This window comes from Didymella exigua (genome assembly GCF_010094145.1).
Source record: "Didymella exigua CBS 183.55 unplaced genomic scaffold M421scaffold_13, whole genome shotgun sequence".
NCBI classification, from domain to species: domain Eukaryota; kingdom Fungi; phylum Ascomycota; class Dothideomycetes; order Pleosporales; family Didymellaceae; genus Didymella; species Didymella exigua.
Genome location: NW_022984787.1, coordinates 493,148 through 507,860, shown reverse-complemented (window position 1 = coordinate 507,860; position 14,713 = coordinate 493,148). Strand labels below are relative to the sequence as shown.

At 53.7% G+C, this 14,713-nt stretch overlaps 4 protein-coding genes across 4 annotated transcripts; 2 read left to right on the top strand and 2 right to left on the bottom strand.

The window, feature by feature from the left end:
- The first annotated feature begins 448 nt into the window (after window positions 1-448).
- Window positions 449-1,929, top strand: M421DRAFT_151780 (regulator of G protein signaling superfamily). The gene is made up of 2 exons (XM_033587583.1): window positions 449-1,019; window positions 1,070-1,929. The coding sequence occupies exons 1-2, from the start codon at window positions 576-578 to the stop codon at window positions 1,784-1,786; spliced, it is 1,161 nt and encodes a 386-aa protein (XP_033448901.1). The 5' UTR covers window positions 449-575; the 3' UTR covers window positions 1,787-1,929.
- A 4,179-nt stretch (window positions 1,930-6,108) lies between these two features.
- M421DRAFT_5113 (uncharacterized protein) lies at window positions 6,109-7,242 on the bottom strand (the record flags this gene model as incomplete). The annotated part of the gene is made up of 1 exon (XM_033594900.1): window positions 6,109-7,242. One exon carries the CDS (start codon window positions 7,240-7,242, stop codon window positions 6,109-6,111), a length of 1,134 nt encoding a protein of 377 aa, XP_033448900.1.
- A 762-nt stretch (window positions 7,243-8,004) lies between these two features.
- Window positions 8,005-10,946, top strand: M421DRAFT_62630 (uncharacterized protein; the record flags this gene model as incomplete). The annotated part of the gene is made up of 4 exons (XM_033595987.1): window positions 8,005-8,222; window positions 8,296-8,407; window positions 8,465-10,360; window positions 10,419-10,946. 4 exons carry the CDS (start codon window positions 8,005-8,007, stop codon window positions 10,944-10,946), a joined length of 2,754 nt encoding a protein of 917 aa, XP_033448899.1.
- Window positions 10,947-14,234: 3,288 nt separating this feature from the next.
- Window positions 14,235-14,657, bottom strand: M421DRAFT_92360 (uncharacterized protein; the record flags this gene model as incomplete). The annotated part of the gene is made up of 1 exon (XM_033598028.1): window positions 14,235-14,657. One exon carries the CDS (start codon window positions 14,655-14,657, stop codon window positions 14,235-14,237), a length of 423 nt encoding a protein of 140 aa, XP_033448898.1.
- Window positions 14,658-14,713: the final 56 nt, after the last annotated feature.

Below are 14,713 nucleotides of genomic sequence, written 5' to 3'. Positions count from 1 at the left end.
CCCACGTCTCATACCCGCCGCGCCTGCGTCACCCAACACTCGCCTGCACGCTCCTCGCACCGTCCACCCGTCGCTGCTGCACCCACGCATTGCAGCCAGTCCCAGCGCAGCGCTCAGTTTCCCGCCGTCTCGCCCTCGCCCTCGAACGCCCACCCGCTGCACCCGTCCGACACGCTGCAACCAGGCCCGCCGCCGTACCACCGCACCCCAGCACCCTCTCGATAGCAGACTCTCTCTGTGTCGCCCTTCGAGAAGCACTGCAGCACCCAGCAAACACTGCACGGCCCCAGCGCGACTCGCCGCTGCGTCCCCTCCGGCCATCGGTCAAAAGAAGCCGCCGTGCGCGTCCCGTCCTCTGCACCACCACCACCTCTACGGCGCTCGATGCTGCCGTCTGCGAAGCAGTAACTCACCACCCACGCTTCTCCCGCTGCCACCAGGTTCGCCCCGAACCTCGTGCCTCGGCCGTCAAGCTGGCGCAGTCTATACGAACCCAAACCTGTCCTTGTGAGAGTCTGGAAGAGCAGAGCAAGAAGACGGCCCGCCGTGTCTACAAGCAGTTCTGGCGGACCGTGATGATCTCGCGGAAACCTGAGCCCACAGCACCCTCGATACGAACCAATTCCACCATCTCGTCGCCCGCGTCGTCCCTCGACGAGTTCGACGGCTACGACGTCAAAATGGCCTTCTCGGACTGCCAAAAAGCTCCGTTGACCGTCTCGATACCCAAGAACATCCCCAGCCCTCACAGCCGGAAACCCAACCTGGCCGAGATCCTCGCCAACAATGCCCCCCCACCGTACACATTATCGTCCTTTATGGCCTTCCTGTCGCAGAACCACTGTTTAGAGAACCTCGAGTTCACCATGGACGCATCGAGATATCGCAAGCACTACTCCAAGATGGTCAATCGTCACCCCGGGACACCCATCTCTCCCCTGTCGGACGAGTGTGCATACGTTCTTATGCTCTGGCGCCGCTTAATCGACGCGTACATCCGGGAGTCTGGCCCTCGTGAGGTATGTTGACTTCCCTCTTACATCACCTTGTCTTATGCTAATCGTCATAGGTCAACCTCCCTGCCGAAGTCCGTGACAGGCTCCTGGCTCTGTCTGACTCTTATGTGCCACCTCACCCATCTACGCTGGACGAGGCTGTTGCCAAGATCTACGAACTCATGGAGGAGGGTGTCCTTCTGTCCTTCTTGAACTCCGTCAGCCCTCAGAGTGCACACCCTAGCCTCATGAGTCACGAGAGTTACAATGCTAGCGTGACACGGTCGTCCACACGCAGCTACGATGAGCGAAGCACTGTCTCGCAAAAGTCATCGCACGTTTCTGCCCATCAGCGTGCATCAGCACCATCATCGCTGACTGCTGGCTTCATGCACTCACGTCCCTTCTCCCACTCCCGCTTCCATTCTCAACCCACATCATCCGCCTCTCTCGCTACTCGCGTCACATCCGGCTACACCAGCGGCAGCGATGCGATGACGGATGATACTGGCAGTGCAAGCCCCTCAATGACCGACCCTCTCACTCCTCCTGGTACACCGCCCATGAGCGACTACCCCTTGGCCGACCCTACCCACATCTATGGCGAGAGTGGAACTGCTAGCGGCACTCCCAGCCCCCGCACAAGCCGCGGAGAGCACAATGGCATCGGCGCTGCGACAAGAGATAGCTGGAAGCGTGTCAGTAGCAAGCTCTGGCCCAAGAAAAAGAGCGGCGGCCAACTGCGAGAGGACGAGCACGCTGTTGTCGATTCACCTGGAGGCTTCATCTAAATGAACACCTCGACACCATCCACTGAGGATGGAAACATTTCACCGAATTTCTCACATTGAAAAGCGATCACGGTTACGAACATGCGATTTCAGCGACCTGCATACAAACGGCATTTGGGCTGCATATACTCGGCGTTTCGATTAGCCTACAGCGAGGCGACAGGCGCATACCACAGCCACGACCGGCGTAGTCGTGGCTTTCTAGACAACATTGGCGTTTGCAAATTTACCTCTGGCGAGAGGTTACAACTTGGACAGGCGTTTTTTGCACCCATCATTCTTGGTAATGATGAGACGAATGGGCGACGCGATTGTATCAACACCAGTCTATTTCTATTGGGGTCTTCAGACGGAGCAGTTGATCAAGTGGAGGCTTGAAGTAGATACCACAGCGCAGAGAGCGCGAAGCAATGAAGCATACGGCAAATGCCACAACGAAGATCCTCTTCATTCACCCAAACGCGACTTCGCAATTTCCATGATTGACCAATCTTAGCTAGGCAGGTGACCTCCAGACTTCCAGAGGCACACAATGCAACCCTTCCAGTGCGCCGGCCGGCAAATAGACACACGGCCGGCACTCGCAAGGTCAACTTCACAATAAGCCTTTGGGGGGTAATCTGCGGAGCGCTGCCAACCATGTCACGCACACTGTTTGGTCTGTCACTGTCACTGTCATGGCATCCCCGTTTTGCACCCACCACGTACAAATCGCTTGTTTGAGTCCGCTCCGTACACTATCGTTTCGCGGGCTAGCAACAAGGGAGTACCGCCGATATAGAGCCGCTCGGTAAGTCTGGATTTGACGAGCTCAGAGACGGCAGAAGGAAAGTGGAGCATCGGAGGCTCTGGCGGGAACTGAGTGCTTGAAACAAGCCAATGTTGCAGCCACGATACGCGTGCCATGGCGCTCGTATGAGTCGTATCCAAAGCAGAGCTTTGATACACAGACATCGACCGCGGCACTCAACCTGCAACGAAGCGACCGCATGCCTGGAAAAGCCGCGCACGACACCAAGCTGTCAGGTCGTTGGCGTTAGGCCCCTTCACCGCGGGTCCATGCTAGTCGTCGATCTCTCAACTCCGAGCCGGGCCGACCCAATTGACAGTTGGGATTGTACAATACGCGTTATCACAACGGCTTTCCCGGATGTCTGTATTGCTTGGGCGGGACGAAGATGAGGCCTTGGGCTTGGAGATGAGAGTAAGCATCTGGGCCAAGGACCGCTCGCATATGGCGTGCTACATGTGAGCTGATAAGCGAGGGTGCGTATGCAACAGCCCAAGATGACACCTGGACGTACTGTCAGCGCGTTTCGATAGCAGCTTGGTATAGGTACAGCAGCAGGGATTTGCTTGATGGAAGACTCGGTGCAGAATCCAGCATACCACGGCAGTCGTTTCCAAACGCGTCTTGTTTTGCACTTACGGACACACATTGGTCTTCAACAGCATCCGTTTCGCCAATGTTCTGTCTACACTCTCCGCATCAACATAGCAGAAGCATTACGTCGCCCTCGATCTCGCACCGTCGTGATCGACTCTGGTACATCCACGCTCGATGTCTCACCAAGCATTGATCGTCGCCATCCCTCCCCACTGCTTTACCACGTCTGACCCTTGTCATGTAATCCCGAGAACCCCCACATTCCGACCGACCACAGCATTCGTCGCTCGGCGCATACCGATGTCTAGCTTGACCGTAGGGCGTCGTATCTACCATGCCTCGTTACGCGTGAATCTGCTTAGTGCTACACGTGCTGGAGTACCATCATGTGCACTTTGTCAAGGTGGTAGCGTAGCATCAGTGCTACCGTCTGCATCCGGCAGGTTGTGCACATGTATTGATTGGAATCGGCGCGCAAGAATCGGAGACTCGCCCCACTGGCGGAGGAGATCCGGCACCACTGCTTCGTACGAAGATCTCAAAAGCTTGTCGGAGGGTGTGCCGGGAATGGAGCAGTGAGGTACTAATCTCCCCTGACGGAATTGTTCTCAAAAGCTTTGATTCTCTGGGAGAGTGGACAGCAAGTCTTGCGACCCAGCCTAATCCTCATCTTCGACGTGCAGTCTCACGTCATGCGGCTCCGCAGAGCGTGAGGTTTTTCGGTGAGGTCCTGCCCTATAGAGAAGGGTGGCGCCACTGTAGCTCCGTTGATAGGCAGAGCACATGGTATTGAAACGACCAGTTCAGCGTGCTCAGCGCGCTCTCAAGGGCAGCTGTGTCTAGATCTGAATCAGCACACACACTAGAGCTAAAGTAGAGCCTCAACTCAGCGACATACCTGGCGCAGTCTACGATCGCGATCTATTGTCACAGATGTCCGTGTTGCCAGTGGCACAGACCCCAAGTCATTGCGAAGCGCGTCGAAAACAGCGTGAGTAGGCGAATACAACATCGCCGAAACGGGTTAAAAAGTGCGCGATGGAACCTCCACTGCTTCTCGCGGTGCTAGTCGTGGAATACTTCTAGAAGCATTTTCGAAACGTTCCAAGGCGCCACAAACTCCCATTCGACTCGCAATATGATGACGTTTTGCCCCTCACTGTTCCTCTCGCTTGGAATCTCACCTTCTCCACATGCGCGCGTGCACATCGCAATCTCACCACCATCAGCTCATGCTTCGAGCGTGTAATATCGCGCTTCGAAAACTACCTACCCAGCCCTGTCTTACTCTGCACACCCAATTGCACGTGCGCGACGCAGATGCTTAAATATTGGGGAAGTTACTCCCGTGCACGTGCAGATCATCCTACATCTTGAGCATCATGAGCAACCGTCACCAACCATGTCCGGCCTCTCCACTTTCAACACTACACAACCTCATCGGTGTCTCGCAGTTGCTCGGTGTGAACACCTAGCGCCCCACCCATCCATTAAGTAAACATACATGCATACAGTTTGTCTACAATAATGGAGACAACGTTTGGCGAATCGTTGGAGGCTGCAGACAAAGCCGTATCGCCCCTCGTTTCCCTCATTCCCCGCATGTACAGCTTACGATGTGCCTTCCTTTCCGAGTTGGCCTTTCCTCGCCTGCGGGCTATATGGGAATAATCGCACGCAAAAGCAGCGTCACGATCGCCACCTCGCACTTGATAAGCGTGCAGGGCGTACGGCGGGAGGATGCGATAGGCTGTAAGATGAAGGTGTTGATTGGACAGCAGCTGATGCAGGATAGGGGTGTTGATTCGGTGCGCTGTGAGTGGTGTAGATGGGGCAGACGACATGCTGGCGTGCTGGCTGGCGGTGTGGGGAAAGGGAACTGCCGCGCTGCTCAATGCTGTGACGGGCAGGTGGCTGTGAGCTGACAAGTGTCGCCATGGTATTTGGTGTTTATTGCAGGGGTGATTGTATTAAGCTTTGGATGAAGATCAGTGGTCGGTCGCCACTAGGCTTCACGCGTGTAGGCTGCCTGAATGTATTGTCCGATGGTGGGGCTGAGGTGGTGATGCTGTGAATTGTTCGTTTTATCTACAGTGATGCACCTCGTGACCCTTCTGTGCTTCTGGATATTACATGACCATAAGACGCGCTTGTCTGACTTACAGATAGATCCTTTGCTACATATTGTAACACACCCTTGAGGTTCGATGTTGCGGTAGCGACACTCAAATGCTGTTTCGAAGACCCCCTTCACCCATTGCCTATATGCGACTGGCATACCTATAGTCAATTGCTGATCATCTATCTCGAACACCCTCTTGGAAATAAGCCGGATATTGACTGCCATAGACGTCTTGGCTACCATAGGAACACCAATAGACGAATTATCCAGATGAAACACGGCCTACCCGGGTAGGTAATATCGTCTCCAGACAGCCAGATGCGGAGACAAAGTAAGACACGTGAGTGCGATCGGTTTGAGACAACAGATCGTGGACAAACCCAAGGTCGTGGTGAATTCGTCATAGATGAGCGGTGTTGCATGACAGCGGACGCCATGCAGGTGCAGACAAGGAGCGACCGGCCGTGTGCACTCAGCACGGCTAGACAGAGCCTAGTTGTGAGTTAGGTTGCTTGCAGCCGTGCCTTTGTATATTGGGCAGGGAGACACTGAGCCAACCGAAACATCAACAAGGAATAGAAATATTGCTGCGACCCAGTCCAGGAGCAAAGGCATGCCAGTGCGTGCCGTACCGAGCTGTTCCAACTCCAGTGATCCTCTGCTTGGGTGGGCATCGCTTTTCACCTCGAAGCAAAACTGCCTAACCCAACAGACACTTTTGAAGCGTTTCTCGTACGGGTTAAAGGCTAGCTGCGCCGCAGCGCTCGTCATATGGGAGACTCGCTTGGATAATTGCGACATCACTCTGCTGCATCAGGCCAAGAATGTGTTTCCTGCAATTGGGCTTGTCCACTTCCCCTTCCTTGCCGCTTTCATCTCGGCGAACAGTGCTGGGTTGATGCCCTTCTTCTTGCACTTTTTCAATTCCTCCGGAGTCAGCCCGCTGATATCATGCGAGCTCGCTGTCCACGTACTACTGGATCGAGAGTTGCCTGCCTCTGAGATTGGGTATCGCGAAGGCGTGCCGGACGACATGGTGTTGGAAGCACTTGAAGAGTTCGACCGGTAGGACGTCTGATCGACTGAAACCGTCCTTTCGATGACCAGCTTATCGGCCCCTCCATCCGTGCCCATTGAATCCATCCTTTTGCCAGGCTTCAGCTTTCGAAGTATGCCCTTCGGTGGATGCGTTTCTGTCGAGGTCACAGGCGTTGTTGGGGGCATCGACGGTGTGGAGTCAACACCTGCTGTGCGCAGCGATTCTGGCATTGAAGTCGACTGCAGAGGCTCGCCCATTGGCGGTGATCCCAGGTCTACGCTCGGTGTTGTGGGATAATCGGACTCGAGTGTGAACATGGAAAGAGATTGGGTTTCCACGTCTGACGGCTCGTCGAACTCAGCATCGCGGGCAGAGGCAGTCGTTGTCACCGATGCGATAGTATCCAAGGACGTTCGTTTACGCAACTTTGGGTGGAGACGCTGATTGGCAGGCTTGTAGGAAACAAGGTTGGTTGGATGTCGGCGAGGTATTGGATCAGGTAGTCGAGGGGCACACAGCTGTTCTCTGAGGGGATGGGAGAACCGATACCGAGAGGCTGTTCTCGGCACTGGTCTTTGTGCTGGCGCTGGTGCTGGCGCTGGCGCTGGTGTATGGTCTGCTGAAGTCCTGGCAGCCACAACCGGATGCGACCGTAGTGGGTTCACATGTCCTGGAGAGCGAGGTAGGGGTTCTCTTCGACTCGTCGCCGGTTGCTCGTTGTATGAGTTCACACGGCTTCGTGGTATGGGTGGTGGGAAGTCCTCATCTGATTCACTGCATCCGTCTGCCTCGTCCTGGTCGTATTCGGCGACGTTATTTTCGAGCTGCAGCTGCTCAAACACTTGTCGGAGTTCATGCGCCGCTCGTGGAGAACGACGTATGGGATGCAGGTAGTCGTCATAGTTCATGACAACGTTTTGCGCGTGCGCCAGTCGATTGTGAGTCTCGAATCTGTGGAGAAGCTGTTGCACAACAAACTCGAGTCCATCTCGGAACTTCTTGGATCGATCGACATGGCGGAATCACCTGCCAAAACTGCCCGACCCACATACTAGCGTGCCATTGCTTGGGAAAACGTGCCGTTGGTGAGCCTGTCAACAACTGACTTTGTGCCGCAGTGGCCTGATCAAAGTATATTTACGCCTCTTGGTTACATTGATCCTATCAGAGGTGTCAGAGCACAAGGGGTTTATCCTGGAGACAAAGAGGCTGGATGGACGGAGATCTGGGAATCCACTCCGGCGGCTGTTTATTCGCAGCCTCGCGGGTGGCTTTGCCGCTAGGGGCTTGAGCACAACGGTCGGGCTCACGTCAGGCTGCCATGGACAGTGAGTACGAAGTATATTGAGGTGCATGAGAGAGAGTGAACGCAAAGTCCCCTCGGCATGGGGCATTGCAGAAGGCCACGGTGTATCAGAGTGCCTCGTGACGGTGGGGCGCGGTGTTGGTGTTTCCGGGGGGAGAGTTGTTTGATGGTCGCCAGCCCACGTCAGGAACAGCGGCGCTAGTCGAGGGCAAGCGCCGCTGTTCCTGGCGTGGGCCCTGAGCTGCTCCTTACCTCGTCCCGTATTGCTGCATCGACCAGCCGCCGCACACGCTCTCTACTGCTGCATGAGCATGTCTGCGCGCCCTTCCGCCGCCGCCGTCCGTCTGTCTGACCGCCGCTCGTCATGAGCAACGACGCGCCTGTGCCCATTTCGGACGAGGAGGTGGTCGCCCTGGCCAAGGCCGCTTTCAACCACTCCCGCCAGGACATCAGCCAGCGTGGCCCGGACGCTCCGCGAGACGTGCAGCAGCACCACACCGGCATCACCATCGACCTCGGCCACAAGAACATAGCGCGCCTGCCCGATGAGGTTATCGATGTCATCAGGGTGGAGATTGAGAGGTGCGCCCTATACAACCCCCGCAAAGCAAATGCGCTGGCCGCAGCGCTTGTCTTCTGATGCTGACTCCCCCAGGCTCGCCCTCTCGCACAATCTCCTCACGACTCTCCCCTCACGACTGCTAGAATGCAAGCGCCTTCGCTATCTCAATGTGCGCTACAACGCTATGCGCGAGATCCCCAGTGCTGTCCGTTGGCCCGCCCCAGCTGCACGACATGTGACACCGTGCTGATTCCAGCTGTAGATACTCGAGATGACGTCGCTGGAAATTCTAGACGTGAGCAGGAACAAGATCAGATCAGTCCCAGAAGGGATCGCAAACTTGACCTCACTCAAAGTACTGGCTCTGGCGAAGAACAAAATCGAGCAGTTGCCGGTGTGCCTGGGGGACATCAACAGCCTGCAGGTCATGAAGCTTGAGGGCAATCCGTTGACCTTCCCGCCTCCGGAAGTCTGCACGATCAAAGACAACGCACCCTCGCCGTCAAACGAGAACGAACGAGATGCCGTCATAGCTACGCAAGTCAAGAAGTTCATGCGCCAACAAGCCTCCAAGCAGCGACAGCGGGCTGAGTTGGCACGTATACGGATAGAGTCATCGAGTGACGAGAGCTGGACTGAGAGCAATCCCGAGACACCGCGCCCGAACAAACGAGCTGCAGGTGGACGCTTCCCGGTGCGACCCAGTGTCAGCACATTGGACGGCTTCACAGAGGGCAGAGAAGGTTCTCCGGGTCTATCAGCGCCGCCTATACCCACTCGATCTCACTTCCGAGTGTCGTCGCAAACCAGTAACAACGGTGGGAGACCGCGGCCTCCAATTTCGCCATTGGCCCTGACGACTAGTTTGAGTGAGCGGAATCGTAGTCAGAGCGAAGGCGCAGGTCCTTCGACACAGCGCCAGAAGCGCATGGGCATTTACACCAACAAGCACCAGGCATCTGAGCAGCTCGGCTCGGTCGATGAGTTGCGGCGCACTAGCCACTTTAGAGGCTTCAGTCAGGGAATTGTCATTCCTCTCAACGCAGCCAACGCAGTCTCTGGTCCTGCTACTGCCATAGGATATGGAGACACAGGGACAGTTCGATCGCTGGCGAATCGCCCCCTGTCTGATGTGCGAGAGCACAGACGTGGATCGCGTGCTCCAGACATTGTCGTCGAGGCCGCTAGAAATTTTCTCTATGCCATCTCACAGCTTCACGACTGCGTCTCTCACATGGTCCGGTCTATCAAACTGACGACAAGACCAAAAGAGGCAGTTCGGAGAAAGGAAGACTTTTATCGTCGGTTCTCGACGACTTATCTCAACATAAGGGTTTTGAATGACGTCCTTCACAAGTTTAGCTCGCTTGTCGAGGAAGACGAAGAAGACGCACAACGACTCTCCAGGAGCGTCTACATGTACGCGCTGCGCTGTCTAGAGTCATTCATGTCAATCACTCTGTCGGTTGCAGAGAATCGCGCCGAGATTACGCAAAATGCAAATCCACAAGTCTTACGAACATTTCTGTTCCTCCAACAGGGCAGCCTGATCGAGATGAGGAATGCCTGTTCAATATTGGGAGCGCAATTCAAGGAAACTTCTATGAGCTCGCGCAGACCCAGCGTAGTAGACGCCCCTGGCACAATACGTGCAAAGCCGAGAGTTCGACGGTTCCCAACATCGCCACCTCAACGAAGCCAATACCAGGTTCCACCGCCCGTCATACTGCACAGCAATGACAACAGCCGGACGAACACGATGACGAGTATCAGCGCTGCGACGCCTAGGTCAGGAGAGTCGTTCTCAACCTTAGCTACGAACATGACCAGGACAAGCACGATGACGAGCAATTTCGATGAGTCTGATGAGGATGTCCAGTTCGATCGAGTCTACCAGAAGTTGAGGAACGCCAGCGAGAGCTGCAGAACATCCATGCCCCAGATCACCCGCCTTTTACGAGAGCAATTTGACGTCTTGCGACGAGACTTGGATTCTGACCATCCCAGGATCAAAGCGCTTGCTGGTCTAATTGATAAGAGCAACGAGGTACAGCAGATGACGATACCTCTCGCAAGTCGCTTGTCGCAGATGCAACTGAAAGATAGCTATACCCGTAGCCAAGCCGAGTTCTGGCAGCAGTGCATGGGTTTCATCAAGGTCTGTTTCCTCATTTTGTTTGTTTCATTTTGAAGCATCAGACTGACACTTGTTTCAGGCTTGGTTCGAATTAGCTACAGCATATACACAACAGGGCAAGGATCTCAAGCTTACGAGCCCTGATGTGAAGCAGCTTATGAGGCCACTCCATAAAACGGTCAAGGAAGCCAGTAACGCCATCTACAGCTCTCCGTGGTCGCATCTGACGTCCAACAACCATAGCTCGATGGGTCCACCTTCAGCACTCTCGTCGATTACGTCACGCACTCAGCCTCCGAGGTTCTTAAATCGGCCAGGCATGAGCGGCGGTAGCAACTCCTATCTTGGTGCCATCAACACGCAAGCCTCTAACGGAAACTCAATGTACTCGGCTCAGCCCTACTCCACTGCAAGTCTTCTGTCGCACGGATCGAGTGGCTACGGGACTCCTGGTGTACCGGCGACACCACTGAGTGCTGCTCTGGGCGCTGCTGCACAGGCTACGGTGCCAAATACGCCCAAGTTCGCTTCCGGTCACGGTTCCGGCACACTGAATGTTTTCGAACGGGCGGACAGGCTGCTGAGTAATACTGCACGGCGCATCTGATCATTCTTACCCTGCTCAAGCGATCCCTCATCATCTCATCATCGCTTCGACGTGTGTATTCCCTTGGCGTCCGCTCAAGGTCCCGTCTGTTTTTTGTCTTTACTAGTCTGCACACATTAGCGACGGCGTTGTCCGGGTTCCACTCATTTGCATGGCACATTGGATTGCATTTAGTATTGGTGTTTGAAGGCAATAATGCATGCATGACGGACGGAGTCACGGCAAGACCACATGAAAGTATGTATATGAACAGCATGATTTTGTTTGCATCTTCTACAAGCTCAGGTCTATCTCCCTGGTCTACTCATTACACATTATGTGTCAAACAGGAACAAAGCTTCTTACACACGTTTTCTCTCCGCACTTCGCCTCAGTACTTCAAGTCCCTTTCCTCTCCGTACTTTACTGCGGTGTCAAGGTTGGTCGCTTGTTTGGCATCTTTCGGGATACCTCATCGATAGAGCATGGGTAGGGAGAATGCAATTGGCATCCGACCAAGTAACATCTACCATACCTCCAATAATAGCCATTTGATTTCGTACAGCACCTCCACTAACTCTGCAAAGGCTCTCGGGTGGATCGCAAGATATATGATCACCTTATGTGTTCGCGAGAAAGTAGAAAATACTTACATTGAGAAGACAGCCTAACTAGGCCTTCTTAACTAACCCTGGAGTCCAATGATGCAGATCGGCTTCTATGTGGTCGTGTGACATTGCAACAGTGATCAGGTGGCTGACAACGTTGCAGTCCATAGTAATAGTGTGGCAAGCGCTTATCAGACCATCTGCTCTGCTTAGATCGAATTATCAAGGGTTTTGTATCTAGAGTGCATGGATAATCGTGCTTTCAAGGCAGGCCTGTTGGATAATCCAGTTCCGACGCGAGCTGTGTGTTGCAATCAAGCAAAATAGAACAACAGCATTGGTAAGGATCGTACACTCAGGGTGTCCCTCTGTGCTTGCCGAAGTACTTTAGCGTGCTTTCCAATGCTTGACCCCGCTTTCTTATCACCGATGCAGGCTTCTAGAATGTTGTGCGGTCCGGGTATATATCACTTTGATCTAGATGTACGGTTCTGGCGTTGGGGGTTCCCGATACGCTCGCTCCTCTTTGCTGTAGCCCGCAAGGGCGCTACTGGCTCCTGTTCCACCTCAGCCATGACAGATGGTGTGAGGCGCATGGGTGGCGACAGCGTGTTTCAATTGACGTAACAAGCGAATCTCTAAGTGACACTGTTCACTAGCAACAAAGCCTCTTACGAAAGAAACACTGTAATGGCCTTAGATAGGCGACGAAGATGAGTAGAAGTAGTATAGGTTCGCAGCATAGATTGAATCGTAAAGTTTAAATGATCGGGCAACGCCATCTATCACACGGCTGCACTGGTGACTAAAGGAAGCAAGATCCCATAACTCATGTGCACAGCAGGCGGGGACGAGTGTTCGAGACCGAGTGTAGGGAACTAGATTGATACACTAAGGCATTGCTATATCTACGCATATTTATACTCTCGAGCTCTGCGTACAAGCTATTAGTGGGCTGCAGCACAACTATATGCTAGTACGACGGGAGTTTGACGGACTCGAGGATGCATCATGTACCGGCGGTGGTATCTGTGTTGATGACGATTTCTCATGTGTGATTGTAGTCCCAGCTGATGTATGCTCATTCGGATTTCTGTCAGCTGTGGGTCTCAGATATACCGATTCGATTCGTGTAGGAGGTAGACTGTATCCACATTCCGCATCCACTTCACTTGCCCCCGAGGGTGTGGTGGCTCGGGAAGGAAGGCTGTCATCTGTGGCATTGATCAGCAGTGGGTCGACAGTAGCAGGTAGCAGTCCCATACAGCTGAAACTTGACCGACTACGGCGTCTTCGAAATAATATACAGCACCATGAGTCTCGATAATGTAGTCCGGCCAGGGCTACTATTATGCTGACTACACTGAATATGCCGAAGCATACCTGGAGTATAATCTCGGTGTTGTTGCTAGATGATGCCATGTATGTGGGTTTTACACCGACTCTTCGCTTGAGGATGTTTGGTATTGAGATGTGCATAAAAGACCTGGGCACGCTATTCGATGAATCTGACAAGCAACATATGAAATCGAAGTGTCGACCGTGTGAGGGACTCAAATACTTATGCCTGAGAAACCCATCCACGGCATCGGAGGATGGAGGCTACCCAGGCACTGACTCATGAAATAATGCCTTGTTGTTTCTGAGGAGAAGAGGACACCCAAAATCGTCCAATCGGATACTTTGAAGTAAAGTGTACTCATGTGGATCGTGCGCAGGCTGCGACAAAAGGTGAAGGTACTCGGGAGCTCGTTCCCAACCACAGCGCTTGCAGCTCTTCCCTGAACGCTACTGCACGAACACCGTGATTACTTTCGAAACCCGCAACGCCCTTCGACTTCTCTCACGCTTCATAACCGAGTACACGATGCCTGCATGTGTATGGGAGCATGGTTGTCACTCCTTCCATGAACTACTTCACCACGAATCATATGTTGGCGTTCATATATCTGGCCTACCAGATGATGGCGCGGCTACATGAGACAGTGCTGGCATTTGAAGACAAGTGGATTGAATATCTTGCTGATCTCGGTGAGTACCTGTTGCGGCAGACGTAGCCGCTGTATAGTCGATGGAAACTGCGCTGAGTTGCTTGCTAGCTAGGAGGCGACCATGTATACATGCCCTGAGACGTGCCAGTCCAAGGTAGTCAACAGAGGTGACGATCAAGGCCTATAGGACCGAATTGCACCGCAACAATACCGCACAGCCATTGAGGTCGATATTATCCAGGGAAGAGAGGGAAGAGCCGACGTTGACCGTCAGTCAACTCATCCCGACCTTTTACCGATTGTTCAATGGCACTTCTTGATTCGAGCGGGCCCGAGGGCCCGTAGTAGTCTCTGGGCCTCGATTCAACCACAATTGTGACAGTGCTCCCTCCACTGGCAGATGGACTCTGGACGAGATCCGCTGTTGAGCGACAAACCACCGTTAAACTGCTTTTTAAGGCCGGGAGCGCTGCAACTACAAGCCTATAGCTTAGCACGTCCAACAGTACCCCAAGGGAGGTCTGGATTAGGGAAACACCCTTGCTTCTCAGAACGTTGATCAATCCTCTTATGGCGCGATGAGTTCCTAGTCGGCGTGGCTGCTGGTCTTGAATGCACGTTTTTTATTTCGTAGAGAACGGCAGAGGTAGTTCCGAGCGCCCCAATGTTTCGGTGAATGTTGGAAAATGAATCGTCTTCTGACATCTCACCTACATGGGTGAGCGTGGTTCGACGCACGAAAGCGCGTGCTCACCGACTTCGAGATCAGCGAACTGGAAATCTCGGTGGTAGCGTTTCGAGTTCCTTTGTTCGTCCTTGTAAGAACAGACGAACTGTCCACCATATGTGCGTAGATCAGCTGGTCTCAGGATCATTGTTCTTGCTCCACGACCATCGATCCTGACTTCCATGCGAATACCGTATTCTGTGACGAACGCCTCGCCAAATCTAATTTGAATACCAAACTTCGCACCGGTCTTCGATTTTATGTACCTCGTCAGTTCGTACGTCCGTTGGTCTTCCTCTGCACCTTGCGATTGCTCATTGTCACCGTCCTCATACTCGTTAAGTGCCTGATAATGACATTCTACGATCGCCACGTTGAGGCCTGGTATCTGAGCTAGAACGGCCATGATGACGGAAAATCACTCGGGAATGGGAACGAGAAAGCTGCAGTCTGTTTGGTGTC

Bases quoted from the DNA above. Each gene is read 5' to 3' on its own strand.
- M421DRAFT_151780 (XM_033587583.1), top strand. From the start codon at position 576: ATGATCTCGCGGAAACCTGAGCCCACAGCACCCTCGATACGAACCAAT. The intron at 1,020-1,069 runs GTATGTTGACTT...TAATCGTCATAG, and splicing joins GGGAGTCTGGCCCTCGTGAG to GTCAACCTCCCTGCCGAAGT.